The 13,447-nt window shown below is 40.6% G+C and overlaps 4 protein-coding genes across 4 annotated transcripts; 2 read left to right on the forward strand and 2 right to left on the reverse strand.

Annotated features, from left to right (window-relative positions):
- Positions 1-107: 107 nt before the first annotated feature.
- Positions 108-1,775, reverse strand: ATC70_007586 (uncharacterized protein; the record flags this gene model as incomplete). Its single annotated transcript, XM_064826845.1, has 2 exons — positions 108-1,464; positions 1,534-1,775. 2 exons carry the CDS (start codon positions 1,773-1,775, stop codon positions 108-110), a joined length of 1,599 nt encoding a protein of 532 aa, XP_064675902.1.
- A 1,669-nt stretch (positions 1,776-3,444) lies between these two features.
- On the reverse strand, positions 3,445-4,790 carry ATC70_007587 (uncharacterized protein; the record flags this gene model as incomplete). The annotated part of the gene is made up of 3 exons (XM_064826846.1): positions 3,445-3,468; positions 3,550-4,338; positions 4,404-4,790. The coding sequence occupies 3 exons, from the start codon at positions 4,788-4,790 to the stop codon at positions 3,445-3,447; spliced, it is 1,200 nt and encodes a 399-aa protein (XP_064675903.1).
- Positions 4,791-7,323: 2,533 nt separating this feature from the next.
- On the forward strand, positions 7,324-9,152 carry ATC70_007588 (uncharacterized protein; the record flags this gene model as incomplete). The annotated part of the gene is made up of 3 exons (XM_064826847.1): positions 7,324-7,518; positions 7,577-8,778; positions 8,831-9,152. The coding sequence occupies 3 exons, from the start codon at positions 7,324-7,326 to the stop codon at positions 9,150-9,152; spliced, it is 1,719 nt and encodes a 572-aa protein (XP_064675904.1).
- A 95-nt stretch (positions 9,153-9,247) lies between these two features.
- On the forward strand, positions 9,248-11,960 carry ATC70_007589 (uncharacterized protein; the record flags this gene model as incomplete). Its single annotated transcript, XM_064826848.1, has 12 exons — positions 9,248-9,310; positions 9,367-9,462; positions 9,520-9,637; positions 9,686-9,861; positions 9,930-10,000; positions 10,054-10,100; positions 10,157-10,468; positions 10,522-10,598; positions 10,660-10,830; positions 10,892-11,218; positions 11,293-11,517; positions 11,574-11,960. 12 exons carry the CDS (start codon positions 9,248-9,250, stop codon positions 11,958-11,960), a joined length of 2,070 nt encoding a protein of 689 aa, XP_064675905.1.
- Between the last annotated feature and the right edge of the window lie 1,487 nt (positions 11,961-13,447).

A 13,447-nucleotide genomic window follows, 5' to 3' on the forward strand; every position in this document is an offset into this window, starting at 1 on the left:
CCCCTGCTTACATAAATGCTCATTTCATACACAACACCCTTATTTTAGTACAAAAGAATTACATCTCTTTATTAAATATGAATCAAAAAATATCTTGGCAAGGCAATTTACCAGACCTTGTGTTCCAAGCCCATTTCATTGTTGGCAGAGAGACCAACAGCAGCTCTGAAAATGTTCTCAATAGCAGTGCGTTGTTTGCTCAAAGCGTTGACAACAGGAGTACCGGGAGAGACCATGGGAGCCTTCAACATGTAACTCAAGATACTCAATACACTGTGGAAAGAGCTAAACTTGGGCATATCGATCGTCTTGTATTGCAAACGAGTCATCAATTCAGTCATGACGACCAAATCAATGATGAGGGGAGAAGCCAACAAGGAATCTTCGCAGATGTTGTACATGCTGATGGATTGGCGACCACCCATAAAGATATCGCACTCGTACTCATCGAGAGCACGCTTGGAATCACCAACGGAGGGGACATACTTGATGACAACAGTGTGGTCGGGATGTTCATCCTTGGCATAAAGCAAATCATTAGCAGCAACCATGTCATCGACAACAGTAGACTTGGAGATCTCCTTGGATCTGAATTGGCGATGAGAGGACAAGTTCTTACCATCGTTGTTACCCAGGTGGTTGTAAGAGGTAATAGCAACAGGCTTAATACCAGCATTGACGAGGAAATCAACCAGGGCAGACTTCATCTTGGTTTGGCCAGACTTGAAGTCATCACCACCGATGAAGGCCTTGTGGCGTTCAGCCAATTGGATCAAACCAGGAACAAAGGTGTTTTGAGGAGAACCGTTGATGAAAGGAGAGCCTTCTTCGATACAAGCAAGAGCAAAGATGGAAGAGGGAGCAATTTCTTCATGGGAGTTCTCAACAGCAGCCAAAAAGTTGTCAGCAGTGTCATTGACACCATCAATGAGCTCAGCAAAACGTTCAGTGTTAGCAGTCCAGATGACAATGACCTTGTCAAGGTTGTTGGCAGCCTTGAAATCACGGATATCCTTACGGATGTGGTTGACATGAGCACGCTTGTCGTTACCGGGAATCAAGTTGTCAGCACGGTCTTCTTGATTGGCGGCAATGAAATCAGGGTAGTAGATGGAAGGCAGAGGAGTCATCTTGGACATTTCATCGGCAACTTGACGTTGGAGATCATAGGCCAATACCTTGGCACGGTCCATGGATTCAGCCAAGTTCTTGCTGGAAATATCCCAACCACCAAGGACGAAATCAGTAGGGTTGACCATGGGCAACATTTGGCTCATAGGAACATAAACATCAGTACCCTCAGCATCCACACCCAAACGCACAGTAGAGGATTGAGTGACAGAGCCAAAGTAGTTGGGCTTATGGACACCAGTCTTGGTGCGCCAGGTCAGCTTGTTCTTGTGAGCCAAGATGGAAGCGGTCAAAGTAGAGCCATTGTTACCACCCCAACCAACCATCATCATACTAAAACACACTCAAGCATTAATTACTTACGCACACACACACACACAGACCATCTACCCTTATATTTACCCAACACGAGGAACAGTGCGTTCAGTCTTGAATTCGTAGACGGTTTCAGTAGGTTCAGCAATCATGGTACCATCAGCTTGCTTGGTGACCAAGGTGTTGAAGTAAGAGTACTTGGACAAGATGTGCTCGTCAGTGTATTGCACATTGGGAGAGTTTACCTTGAACAAGGGAGAAGGGACACTGCCGCTGGAAGTAGCAGCAGCGTTGGAAGAGTGAGAGAGATCAGCGTTGGGAGGAGCCATTTGAATTGAATTTGTACTTTGTTGTTGAGATGTGTTATTAACTTGATTTTTTAGGTCTGTCACTGCACCGCTGTAAGCCTTTATATGGGTTATGGGTGGACGAAAGAAGATTTGAAAACTGCTTCCGAGTTAGCATATGATACAACATTGGACTCTTTCTGCAGACTTACCGTTTTGAAAAGAGGTGCGTTCACTAAGAAATCGCGCCTCAGAAAAAAATAAATGATTTTTTTGTGAAAAGGGATAAAGAAGAAGAAAAAAAAAAAAACAAAAAAAAACTTGAATTGTTACTTTTGAACCCTTTCAAAAATCCAGTGTAACACCTGATAAATAACGGAAGACAAGACAGAGAAAAGCAAGAACACTTATCATGTTTGTTACACCCCCATTTTATTGATTTTATCACTGCAATCCCCCCCCCCCACACAGACACATTGCACTTGATGCTGGAAATCTGTGTGCTACCAAGCAACAGAAGTCTCCGAAGATACCTAGGAGCTATCCCACCAATGACTCAGCGCAAATATTCCATTGTGAGAAATGTCTAGACAGTGAGTTTTAATGTAATAATAGATGAAAAGGTTAAACATCAAGGAAACAACTGGGAATTACTTTCAACATCTTATAGAGATCGTTATCCTGAGCATTGCGAGGCTATCCGATGTGTTCACTGTACACGTACGAGATGTAAGAGCCCATCTTTGAGCGATACAATGTGAGCATACACACTTTGTATAGGCCATAGGGTAAAAGAAAGCATCCGGTTTCAAAGCAAGGCCACATTTCATAAATCATTTATCCATCCTGCCTATATGCTTTGTCTCAAGACCAATCCATGATGTCCATCAGCGCGTATTCATCTCATTCTGATTGCATCTCTTGTTTGCGCTAATTGAGGTATTGATTGTACATGTACGTCTGTATCACAGTTGAATGCATGCTATACTCTCTATACAATATACATCTCGGCCCAAATGTTGGAGCAAGTAACAAGGACAGCTTGTTCAAATGCTTATCCAGGCACCCTTCAATGCGACCCCGACATTTGGAACCATATGCTTTCTCTTTATAGTATATGTGCCAAATCAGAATGCTGGCCTCTCTACGAATATCTAGACCTTCAAAGCAAGCTCGACAGTGCATTGCTAGATTCTAATCATAGCTTATTCAACCCTACTTGACTGATATGTTTGTAATTGAAAATATAAAGCCAAGTAATAAAAGATTTGCGAAACGTTACATAATTTCAAGGAACCGTGAATCTTAAATCCGGATTTTTCTAACATCTACTATGAATGCATATGGTATAGTCATAAAAGATCATACCCGTAAATTGCAATCATGGTAATTTCGAGTAAGGTTTAAGCGCGATAATGCCTCCACCTTCACGTTATTTACCTTTTTTGGCGTCATTTGAGCTTTGTAGAGATATCATCTTGGGCAGATCTACGCGAAATGTCTACAAAACGAAACCCCATGGTTTTGACGTTATTTTAAGCATATATCTCAATGGAAGATCTATTGAAAACATGGCATTCCTTATCCTCAAATATATAGGGTGATGTATTGTAGTTTATTAATATGACATATCCATGCTAATCTAGTATTCAAAAATGAAAATGTGAGATTAAAAAAAAAAAAAAAGCTGGCAACACCGAGATTTTTCATGCTATGCCATGTTTTGACGCACTCCCTGAAATATAGCACAAAAAGTCAGAATACACAAAATCCATAATATAAAACGTGTTACCATGTGATAGGCTCGCAGACTTACCAGTGGATTCTTACTATACGAAAGACGTATTCCACCTTTAACAGAATTGCTGAGTGGGATACCTTGCATCTCTTTCAGGGCCAAGGCTGCGTATTTCAAATCATCAAATTCAACAAAGCACATGGGTCCATTTGATTTGACGCGGAAGGAGCAGCGTTTGTATCCCAAACAATGCGTGAATAACTGTCGAAGTTCGTCTTCATTGGTGTTGGCAGGCAAATTACCGACGTACAGCGTATTGCAAGGCGGATTCTGATCTACGTTGTTTGTAGAAATGGAGCTTGTTGGCATGGGCAATGATGTAGATAATACTAGCTTTTGTAGTAGCTGAGACGCCAATACATCTTCTTTTTGAAGTGATGGACTCATGGATGAGAGCAATGAAGAGGATGAATGTGCAGGGTAAATGGAAGTGCTATGATTGGTGGTGAATTGATTACCCATTATGCCGAATATACTATGCTGTGGTTGTTGGTGCTGCTGTGGATGAATATGATATGATGGTGATTGATGTTGCGATTGTTGCTGTTGTTGTTGATTAGATGCTGCTATATAACTATGCGTCGGTGATGTGGATGGCGAGAACTCGTTAATAGGAACGGAGTGAAATGCTTCATAAAGCGATTTGGTAGTGCTGGTGCTTGGTTCATGTAAAAGACCTCTTTTGGTGTGCAAGTTTTTTTTGGCCATTTCTGCCTTCAAAACTTTATCGCTATCAATCTTTTTGCCATTCAAAACTTCTTTGGCATCGAGTGCTTCTTGACGAGTTCGAAATTTAGCAAATCCAATCTATACGGGTACAGTACACATGTCAGTGGATGCATTCTTTTGTGCCATCTTTCAAGAGCACTCACAATTTGTTTGCGATTTGAATCGTCTTCAAAATCATGCTTGCTGCTGTTCAAGCTAGTTGGTGGCAATTTCAATGTGGCGGCTTCGAATCCAGGGGAAAAGATAAACATGTTTTGGAATTCACGCTCTTGCATGTTCTCTGGAAACCCCACTACAAAGATGGTAGATATTTCTTCGCCAGGAACAATGCTGGACAACGTGCTTGAATTGTTGTTATTCGTATAGGCTGAAATTCCATTTTTTATAATTGAATTACTTGTGCTAGGTGATAACAAAAACTGATGCTGATGATGGCGGTAATTGAAATCTTGGAATCTACTGTTCGCATGGATGCTATTGCTATTGTTACTATTCATAATAGGCAGCAACAACGAATCTACTGTAGACATGGTATGCAGCTAGAAATAAGGGCTTCTTGGAGATGTGGAAACTGTTTGTCTTATTTGCCTGTCGAATATAAAAATAAATGAAGTTTTTATCGGGAAATGTGTTGTGGGCGAAAGAAGAGAAAAAGAAGGCTCATTCAAGTAAAGCTCGCCCTTAAATATTCATACTACAAGTGCTATTTACGTCATTTATTGTTCTATATAATAATATTCGTGCTGCTCAGGTACCTTCTAGTCCTTCGCCCCCCCTTGATGTCGTTGCTGTTTTGATTGTTGTTATTATTTTTAAAACAAATAATGAGTTAATTTGAATGTGAACTCTATACATGCCAAAAACTGAGGTGCATGTATAGTCTTTAAACTAAAAATACTATCTTCAGTGTTTCATCGTCTGAATTTTACTATTCAAACGAGAGGTAGATTGTAAACGATTGATGATTGGAATGTTTCAGCATTTGACTGGAGTTTTGGATTTATGAGTGCATACAACATTTCCTTTCTTATGTGTAGAGATTGATTCAGCTCAAGACATGGTGCCTGAAATAAAACTATGGCCGCGAATTACTCTATATAGCAAAGTTGTAAGATTTCCTTGTTTGAACATTGCACAAAGATCCTCTGTAAGTGAATAGGTCTTTGTTTTTGGCTGGAGACCTCATAGTGCAGCTCTTGTAAGCGTCGTTTACAGTTTTCATATAGAGTTTAAATTGCTGAAAGCTTGTTGTATCTCATTTGCATGTTCCGTGAATTCCCCCCCCCCCCCTGAGCAATTGTTTATGGCACGTGAAACTATATTTGATCAGCTTCGTTTCTTCACGATTGAATCGGTTGAGACTATCATTATAAACATGACACTTCAGAACCACATATATTAATATGCGAAAGTAAGGGTTTCTGCACATTTGCAACATGGATGCTGTTTACCTGATAATTCATATAATATTAAGTTGAAGAAATCAGCATGCATATCACATCATCAACGCCAGGCTACTTTTTCAATCTTGGAAGCGTGCCTTTACATTGAATGGCATCCTGCCATTGAATTACCTACAGGACTATTCTTAAATATGTCAGTATATAGGCTTCATCTTCGAGCTATTAAACGCAATCTTGAGCAATATGGTAATGGTACATTTCGCTTTAAAATTCTCAATTTGAGAACATTTTACGATAAATAAACCTATAAAAAAACATAGCTTCATAAGTAAGCAATATAAAGTACCTATAGTGCTTGATATTACTTCTTGTTTCGCTATTCCCTTCAGATTCGCTTCATAACGAATGGTTGTTTTCATACATTTCGTCAGCGAGCAGCAGCAGCCATAGATATTGAAACTTCGATTTCCTTTTTTCCAAGATTGGCCAAATCTTGTTGAAAAACGACTTGATCAAATTAATTTGCAAGGTTCGACTATATAATAGATAGTATCATCCTATGATCCCTTAAGCTTCCTTGAAGTGCATTTCAAGGCGCATACTATGGTGCTAGTTATAAGAGGTGTATTGAATGAAAGTATCGAGCAATTTCAAAAAATATGGAATATGGTTTATGGCCAAAAAGTCGAAATTTTGCATATGAGGGTTTCGCAAATAACGCTTCAGAGGTTGCTTGGGATAGAGAGAGACATTTTGAATTAATATATACCACAGTAAAAGTCTTCAATTTTGAGGTCAAAAACACGATCGTTTAATTTTTGATGAAAACCATGAAGGGTACCTCATCCTTTTTGGTCGATTTTTGTCCATTTTTTTTTTGATCCCCAAAAAAGTTGAGCAAGGGTGTCAGAAAGTAACTCCTAGATGAGAGCAGTTGTTTGGTACTATTCTGGCGATCTAAAACGGCCTTGAACGCAAGAAAACACGGCTTAAATGCATCTAAATTTAGTGTTTTTTGCATAGTTTTGAGTATTAGGAGGCAATGCTAGTATGCTACCACAGGTACGTGCCCTTTATGAAGACTTCTCAGTAGGTTTCAATCTTTGAAACAATTAGTGAAGCTTGTAAAACTGAAAATACCCATAAGATGGCCGCATGAAATGCGGCATAAACGTGCTCAGCATAAACAAGTATTCCAATCATCTCGCAAAACACATTTAATTTGATCAAATCGACGAAATAATGTACATTGTAAAAAGAAAATTTGCGCAATTATGGAAGCCTTTGAGCCAAAGCAAATAGCACTGTTGCTAAGACATGCGTTCTTGCCTGAATCAAACGTTAACATTCAACCAGGTCCCGAATCATGGCAACATTTGACAGCTTTATTCATGTTTACGATAATACGCCCCCAAAACTTTCATAAAAACAATATATTCGCCCTCAAGGTTCATTTACTGTTTGCCGCCAATGTGTTGTTAGCGCTTCTTAAGACATTGCAGACATTTGCATTGGCATTTAGTATTTTCATGCCATGATGGTTACTGCCCATCAATCCAGATGTACCCATCGGGCATTGAAGCCAATAAAATAACTTGACAGCTGATAAAAAAAGGCCCCTTGTTTCCTCCCCCCTTTCCTTCTCTTTTTGAATTATTTTATGGCGACACAATTATTCAAAAACGCTATAGCAAAGCCCTTATCCAAACTAACAGAATGCAATGAAAGCCATATTCTAAGGATCTTGCAAGCGCCGAAAGCACAGCTGCAGCATCAGTTTGGACTACCTGTACCCAAATTGTTACCTCAAGGACAGAAAAATGCAGTCGCTTACAGTCAAGAGCTTGCAGGCAAGGTAAGCATGCTCTTAAAAGCAACTACAGGAATGCCCTTTTTACCACTTTTTCTGATAGTTTGAAGCAAATACATACATTGAAAAAGCATCAGCAGTTGGACCATTTCTACAATTTGATGTACGACCTTCAGAATACATCAAAGCAACACTGAATCAGGTTGTCAGTGAGAAGGAAAAGTATGGTCATCATACACTGCCCGGAAAGAAAACTGTCATTATCGATTACAGCTCACCCAACATCGCCAAACCTTTCCACGCAGGACATCTTCGCAGCACAATTTTAGGCAATTTCATCAAACGCATTCACGATGCCAATGGATATCAAACGATCGGCATCAATTACTTGGGCGATTGGGGTAAACAGTATGGACTCTTAGCCATTGGATTCGATATGTTTGGCCAAGAGACAGAGCTTGAAAAGGATCCGATTCATCATCTATACGAGGTCTACGTCAAGATCAATGCGCTCGCAAAGGACGATCCCGAGATTGACAAGCAAGCCAATGCTTATTTCAAAAAGATGGAACAGGGCAATCAACTAGCGTTAGCACAATGGAGGCGATTTCGGGAATTGAGCATTGATTCCTACAAGCACATTTACAAGCGACTCAACATTGACTTTGACTATTTCTCGGGGGAATCTCAAACCGAGCCTTTCATTCCAAAAGTGTACGACATGCTGAATCAGTTTGGATTGATCGAAACGACGGATGATGGCGCCTTGATTGTCAATTTGGAAACTTACAAGCTAGGGAAGCCAATCATCCAACGCGCAGATGGTACCAGTTTGTACATGACCCGAGACCTTGCCAGTATCATGTTGCGTCGTCAATTATTTGGAGATTTTGATAAAGCTGTCTATGTCGTTGGCACTGAGCAGGAGCTCTATCTCAAACAACTCTTCAAGATCAGCGAGCTGATAAAACAGCATGATCCCAGTTGGCCTACCGACTTGTATCATGCCAATTTTGGTAGAGTGTTGGGCATGTCTACTCGAAAGGGCACGGTAGTGTTTCTGCAAGACATCCTGGATACGGCGCAAGAGCACATGCTAGAGAATATAAAGAATGGAAACCAGTTCAAGATGGATGCTTTGGATGACCTGGATAGCGTGGCGGATAAGCTAGGCGCATCTGCTGTACTTGTGCAGGACATGGTGGCTAAAAGGTTAAAAAACTACCAGTTTTCTTGGGATAGAATGACATCTGCCCGAGGATATACAGGTGTTTATTTGCAGTACACACATGCTCGTCTTTGCGGGTAAGTTATTCTGTCTTTATTCAGCTATGATTATTCATGTGTTTTTCTGTAGGATTGAGAGAAACGCTGAAATTCCACTTGACATGAAGGCTGACCTCTCGCTGTTGAAGGAAAAAGAAGCATTCGAACTGGCATTGACCATCTCTCAATTACCGGATATTACTCACAATGCCTGTCAAACCATGGATCCATGCATTCTGGTGCAATATCTATTCAAATTGGCGCATGTAACAAGTCAAGCAAACAATATTCTCAGAGTAAAAGGAGCTGATACCAAGACAGCTGAAGCTAGATTGCTCCTTTTCTGGGCTGCAAAAACCACACTTGCCAATGGTCTCCATTTGTTGGGCATTGATCCTCTGAGTCGCATGTAAACCAATTTAGCAGGTCACAGTTTTTGCTGTTATACATAGCCTTTAATAAACATCAGTTAATCTACCTTTCATCCTAATCCTTAATACAGAGCATCATGAGTGAAAAAAGAAAAAGACAAGAAGCTGAGGAAGAAGCTAAAGTGAAGAGACCCATCAAAGTAGGATTCATCATGTAGATGTTTGCGTTGGACACTCGTTAATGATCGACTGCTAGCCTATACCAGCCTCCAAACTGCAAGCCTTTACAATAGGTGTTCAGAAGAAGACGGCTTTCCAGCGACACAAGGAAGAAGCCGACTTGAAGAAACAGGTGAGTTTACTCTTATGCATTATGCTGATGAACCTGATGGCTCATGATTTACACTAGCAAGACGACTTGGAAGCTGCCAAAGTATATGCAGAATTTGTAGCGTCATTTGAAGAGCCCAAGCCGTATCAATTGGGCACCACATCCTTTGTCAAATCCGGCACTTTGCTTCCAAGAGGTAAGCTTAGTTAATGTATTCTAGATAGCATGTACTCAAAAATCACAGATCCATCTTCAGATAGCTACCAAGCTCCTACACTGCCATCCAAATCAGCTTTCAAACCAATGCCTTTTGTAAGAGCAGGAGAAAGTTTACCGCCAAAACCAGTAATGAAAGCATACACACCGTCTGCCAAAACAACAGCGTACAACACAACACAAGACTCGGATGAAGAAGACGACGTAACGCATTTTAATGTCACAGAGAAAGGCGTGAAGCACATGACACTAACCCTGTACATCACCATCAGGCATTGGCAAGGATGAAAACAAAGGCACAAAAGAAACGTAACTTGGATTCATTCTTAGAAGAGATCAAAAAGTAAGAGATTGCTAGATGGTTGCGAATGTATCGCTTATGGCAAACTGAAATAGAGGACAAGAGGTCCGTAACAAGGTGGATGCAAAGATCACTTCTCAAGGTAAGTCATAGGGTTGCGGATCACAGATGGCCAAAATGGCTAATGTTTCGACTTAGATCACGGTGGCTCGTTTGATGACGGCAACCCCAATTCCACCAATTTGTACGTAGGCAACATCAATCCCACAGTGACAGAAGCAGGCCTGTGTCAGGAGTTTGGCAAATATGGGCCCATTGCATCAGTTAAGATTATGTGGCCTCGCACTCAGGAAGAAAAAGACAAGGGAAACAACTGTGGATTTGTGAGTTTCATGACACGGCAAGATGCTGCTAATGCCATCCGATCTTTGGACGGCAAAGACTTGAATGGATATGCTCTGCGCGTGGGATGGGGCAAAGCTGTGCCTATCCCTGCACAGCCTTGTTTTGGTAAATGTGAATGTGTGTACGTGCATGGAATGGAGCCTAACGCAGAGCTATAGTGCTGGATAAGAAGGCGCCTGTCACCAAATCCGGATTACCATTCAATGCACAAGTGAGTGCGGGTGCACCTGGTGTGGTAACGTAGCGACAGGTTCATGAAGAGGCGATGGAATGCTCATTAATTCCCTCAATATTAGAACTCGAGACCAAGAGCCGAGATTCATGTGGTGAAGCCTACCGATATCAACCTCATGCGAACTATTCATCGAATAATTGAACGCGTGCTTGTTCATGGTCCCTTGTTTGAAGCAATGATCATGGACAGAGAGCAAGGAAACCCCAGGTTCAAGTTTTTGTTTGACAATACAGTAAGATGGGACCGACGCATTGGAGGAAGAAATAGGGCTTTAATTTTTCGATTCTACATAGTCACCAGAGCATATATATTATAGATGGAAACTGTTTTCTTTGGCTCAGGGCGATACAAAGTCAAAATGGATGGACGAGCCATTTCAAATGTTCCGAGGAGGGCCATGGTGGATTCCACCCGAGTTACCCGTCCTAGATGAACATGCAGAAGATCCTGTTTTTGATACAGATGATGAGGTGACGGAGCAAGACAACGTGACAAAGGGAACACTGGGACAAATTGCCAAGCAACGACTTGCTGTCTTACTCAAAGAAGTGACATTTCAACGAGGCACAATCGCGAGGGCCATGGCCTTTGCTATCGACCATTCAGAAGCTGCTACAGAGGTAAGTCATTAGGTATACATATATGTATATATGTATTGATGGCTAGACGGTGGACTCACGTTGTGGCTGGCTAGATTGTCGACCTTTTGTGCAAATCGATTACTGTAGCTGACTCTCCACTCTCTGTCAAACTAGCCAGGTTATACCTTGTATCAGACATTTTGCACAACAGTAGCGTACATGTATCCAATGCTTGGAAGTTTAGAAAAGAGTTCGAGGATCAGTTACCAGTAGTATTTGACCATTTCAATGGCATTTATCGATCAATTAATGCAAGACTCAAGGCAGAACAAGTCAGAGTGAGTGTTCATGTTGGTCTTGATAGAAGGCATACTTACATTTAAGACGTATCTAGAAACACATTTCTGCAGTCATTGGCGTGTGGGAGCACTGGATGATCTTCCCGAAATACTACACGGATCAACTGACAGATATATTTTTGAAAAAGGAAAACGGAGAAGCACAATCCATAGCAAGCTCTTCTTCTCCTGCTAGTGATGCAGCTACTATGGAGGATCTAGACGGTGAAGCTTATGAAGACGATGCGGACGGTGAGCCAATGAATGAAGATGATGATATCGACGGTGAACCCATAGACGATGTCGATGGTGAACCTATGGAGGAGGATGTGGATGGTGAACCACTAGAAGATGACTTACATGATCAGCACTTTGAACATAGTATACTTGACAAGCAGGAAACGGAAGCTCTGTATACTGAAGTGGAAGATATGTTTTCCTAATAAATCAAGTTATGTTCGCATTGTAGCAGAGTACTTTGTAATAAATTTATCAACGGTTTAAACGTAACCATTACATTTTATAATCAAAATTGAGGGGAATCATGCATGTCACTTGGGGCGGTATATATGCAGGGTACATACGATGTCTGATATGTCAGTAATTGAGACGCATAAGCGTAAAAATGAAAGTTCAAATTTCATTCCTGTCTGCTGCTTCTAAAATTCTGGCCAATCAGATTGCTTGAAAAACTCCGCTTACCTAAAAAAAATTTGCGAGGGTTTCCCCCTGTTTTGATGTGAGGCAAAATTTTAAGCGCCGCTATAGTAGCAATATAGCCGCTGCTATCATCAAATTTCCCCCAGGTGCTAGAGCATGCCTTACTTACACCACCTAGCTTTAAGTTCAGGCATTGAGACCCTCAATCATCACTAAAGTAAGTAGCGATAACCAAGTGGAGGCAGCCTATCTATCTCCTAGTGTCGGATAAAGTCTTGTTGAGCTTCAGTGATAGGCACATCCACACAACGTAAAAAAGGTATGCTTCAAAGAAACATCATAACATAATAAATGTTCAGTCCTTTTGCACTTTACAATCCTAATATGGAACCTGAGTTTCAAGGCATCTATCAGACCTGGCTCATATGAGAATAATGATTTTACAATCAATCAATAAAAACCACTATTATTTCTACCCTCTTTCCTCTGCTCAATGCTGTCAATGTTTTATTTGAGCGACGTCTCAGAGCCTCAGAGATTTCATTACTTACTGCAGACATTTTATGCAACCCATGCATTGTCAATGTCCAGACTAACGTTATTAAATATAGAATGCAATAAAATATCATTATGAACGATATAGAAGGCAATAAAATATCATTATAAACGATAGTACTATGACCTGCCACCTACTTTCTATACGCTTCGAGGGCATTTACTACTGTATTGCCTTATGAAAAGGGCATGAGTTTTCCAGCTGGCCCTACCAGCCAAAATTAATTCAAACCCAGAATCATAGTCTGTTCCAGATTGGACATATTTTGATAATTTTGGACTCGATCGAGCTATTTTTGCAGATTCGACTAAGTGAAGTATGATAATCACCCCATGCTTCCTTAAGCTTTCCTGGAGTACTTTTCAAGGCGCTTCCAATGGTACTAAGTAAAATAGATGTTTTGAATTCACTTATTGAATGATTTGTAAAAATATGAAAAGAGATTTATGGCCAAAATGTCGAAATTTTACATATCAAAGTCCCACAAAGATAATTTCAGAGGTTGCTTTGGATTGATAGAAACATTTTGATTCAAGATATACCATAGTAAAAGTCTCCATTATCAAGACGAAAAATGCGATCGTTTGATTTTCGATGAAAACCATGAGGGATACCTCATGCTTTTTGGTCGATTTTTGACCATGTTTTTTTGGTCCCCAAAAAGTCGAGCAAAAGTGTCAGAAAGTAACTGCCAGATGAAAGCAACCATTTGGG

This window comes from Mucor velutinosus, assembly GCF_035048745.1.
Source record: "Mucor velutinosus strain NIH1002 chromosome Unknown tig00001553, whole genome shotgun sequence".
Classification (NCBI taxonomy): domain Eukaryota; kingdom Fungi; phylum Mucoromycota; class Mucoromycetes; order Mucorales; family Mucoraceae; genus Mucor; species Mucor velutinosus.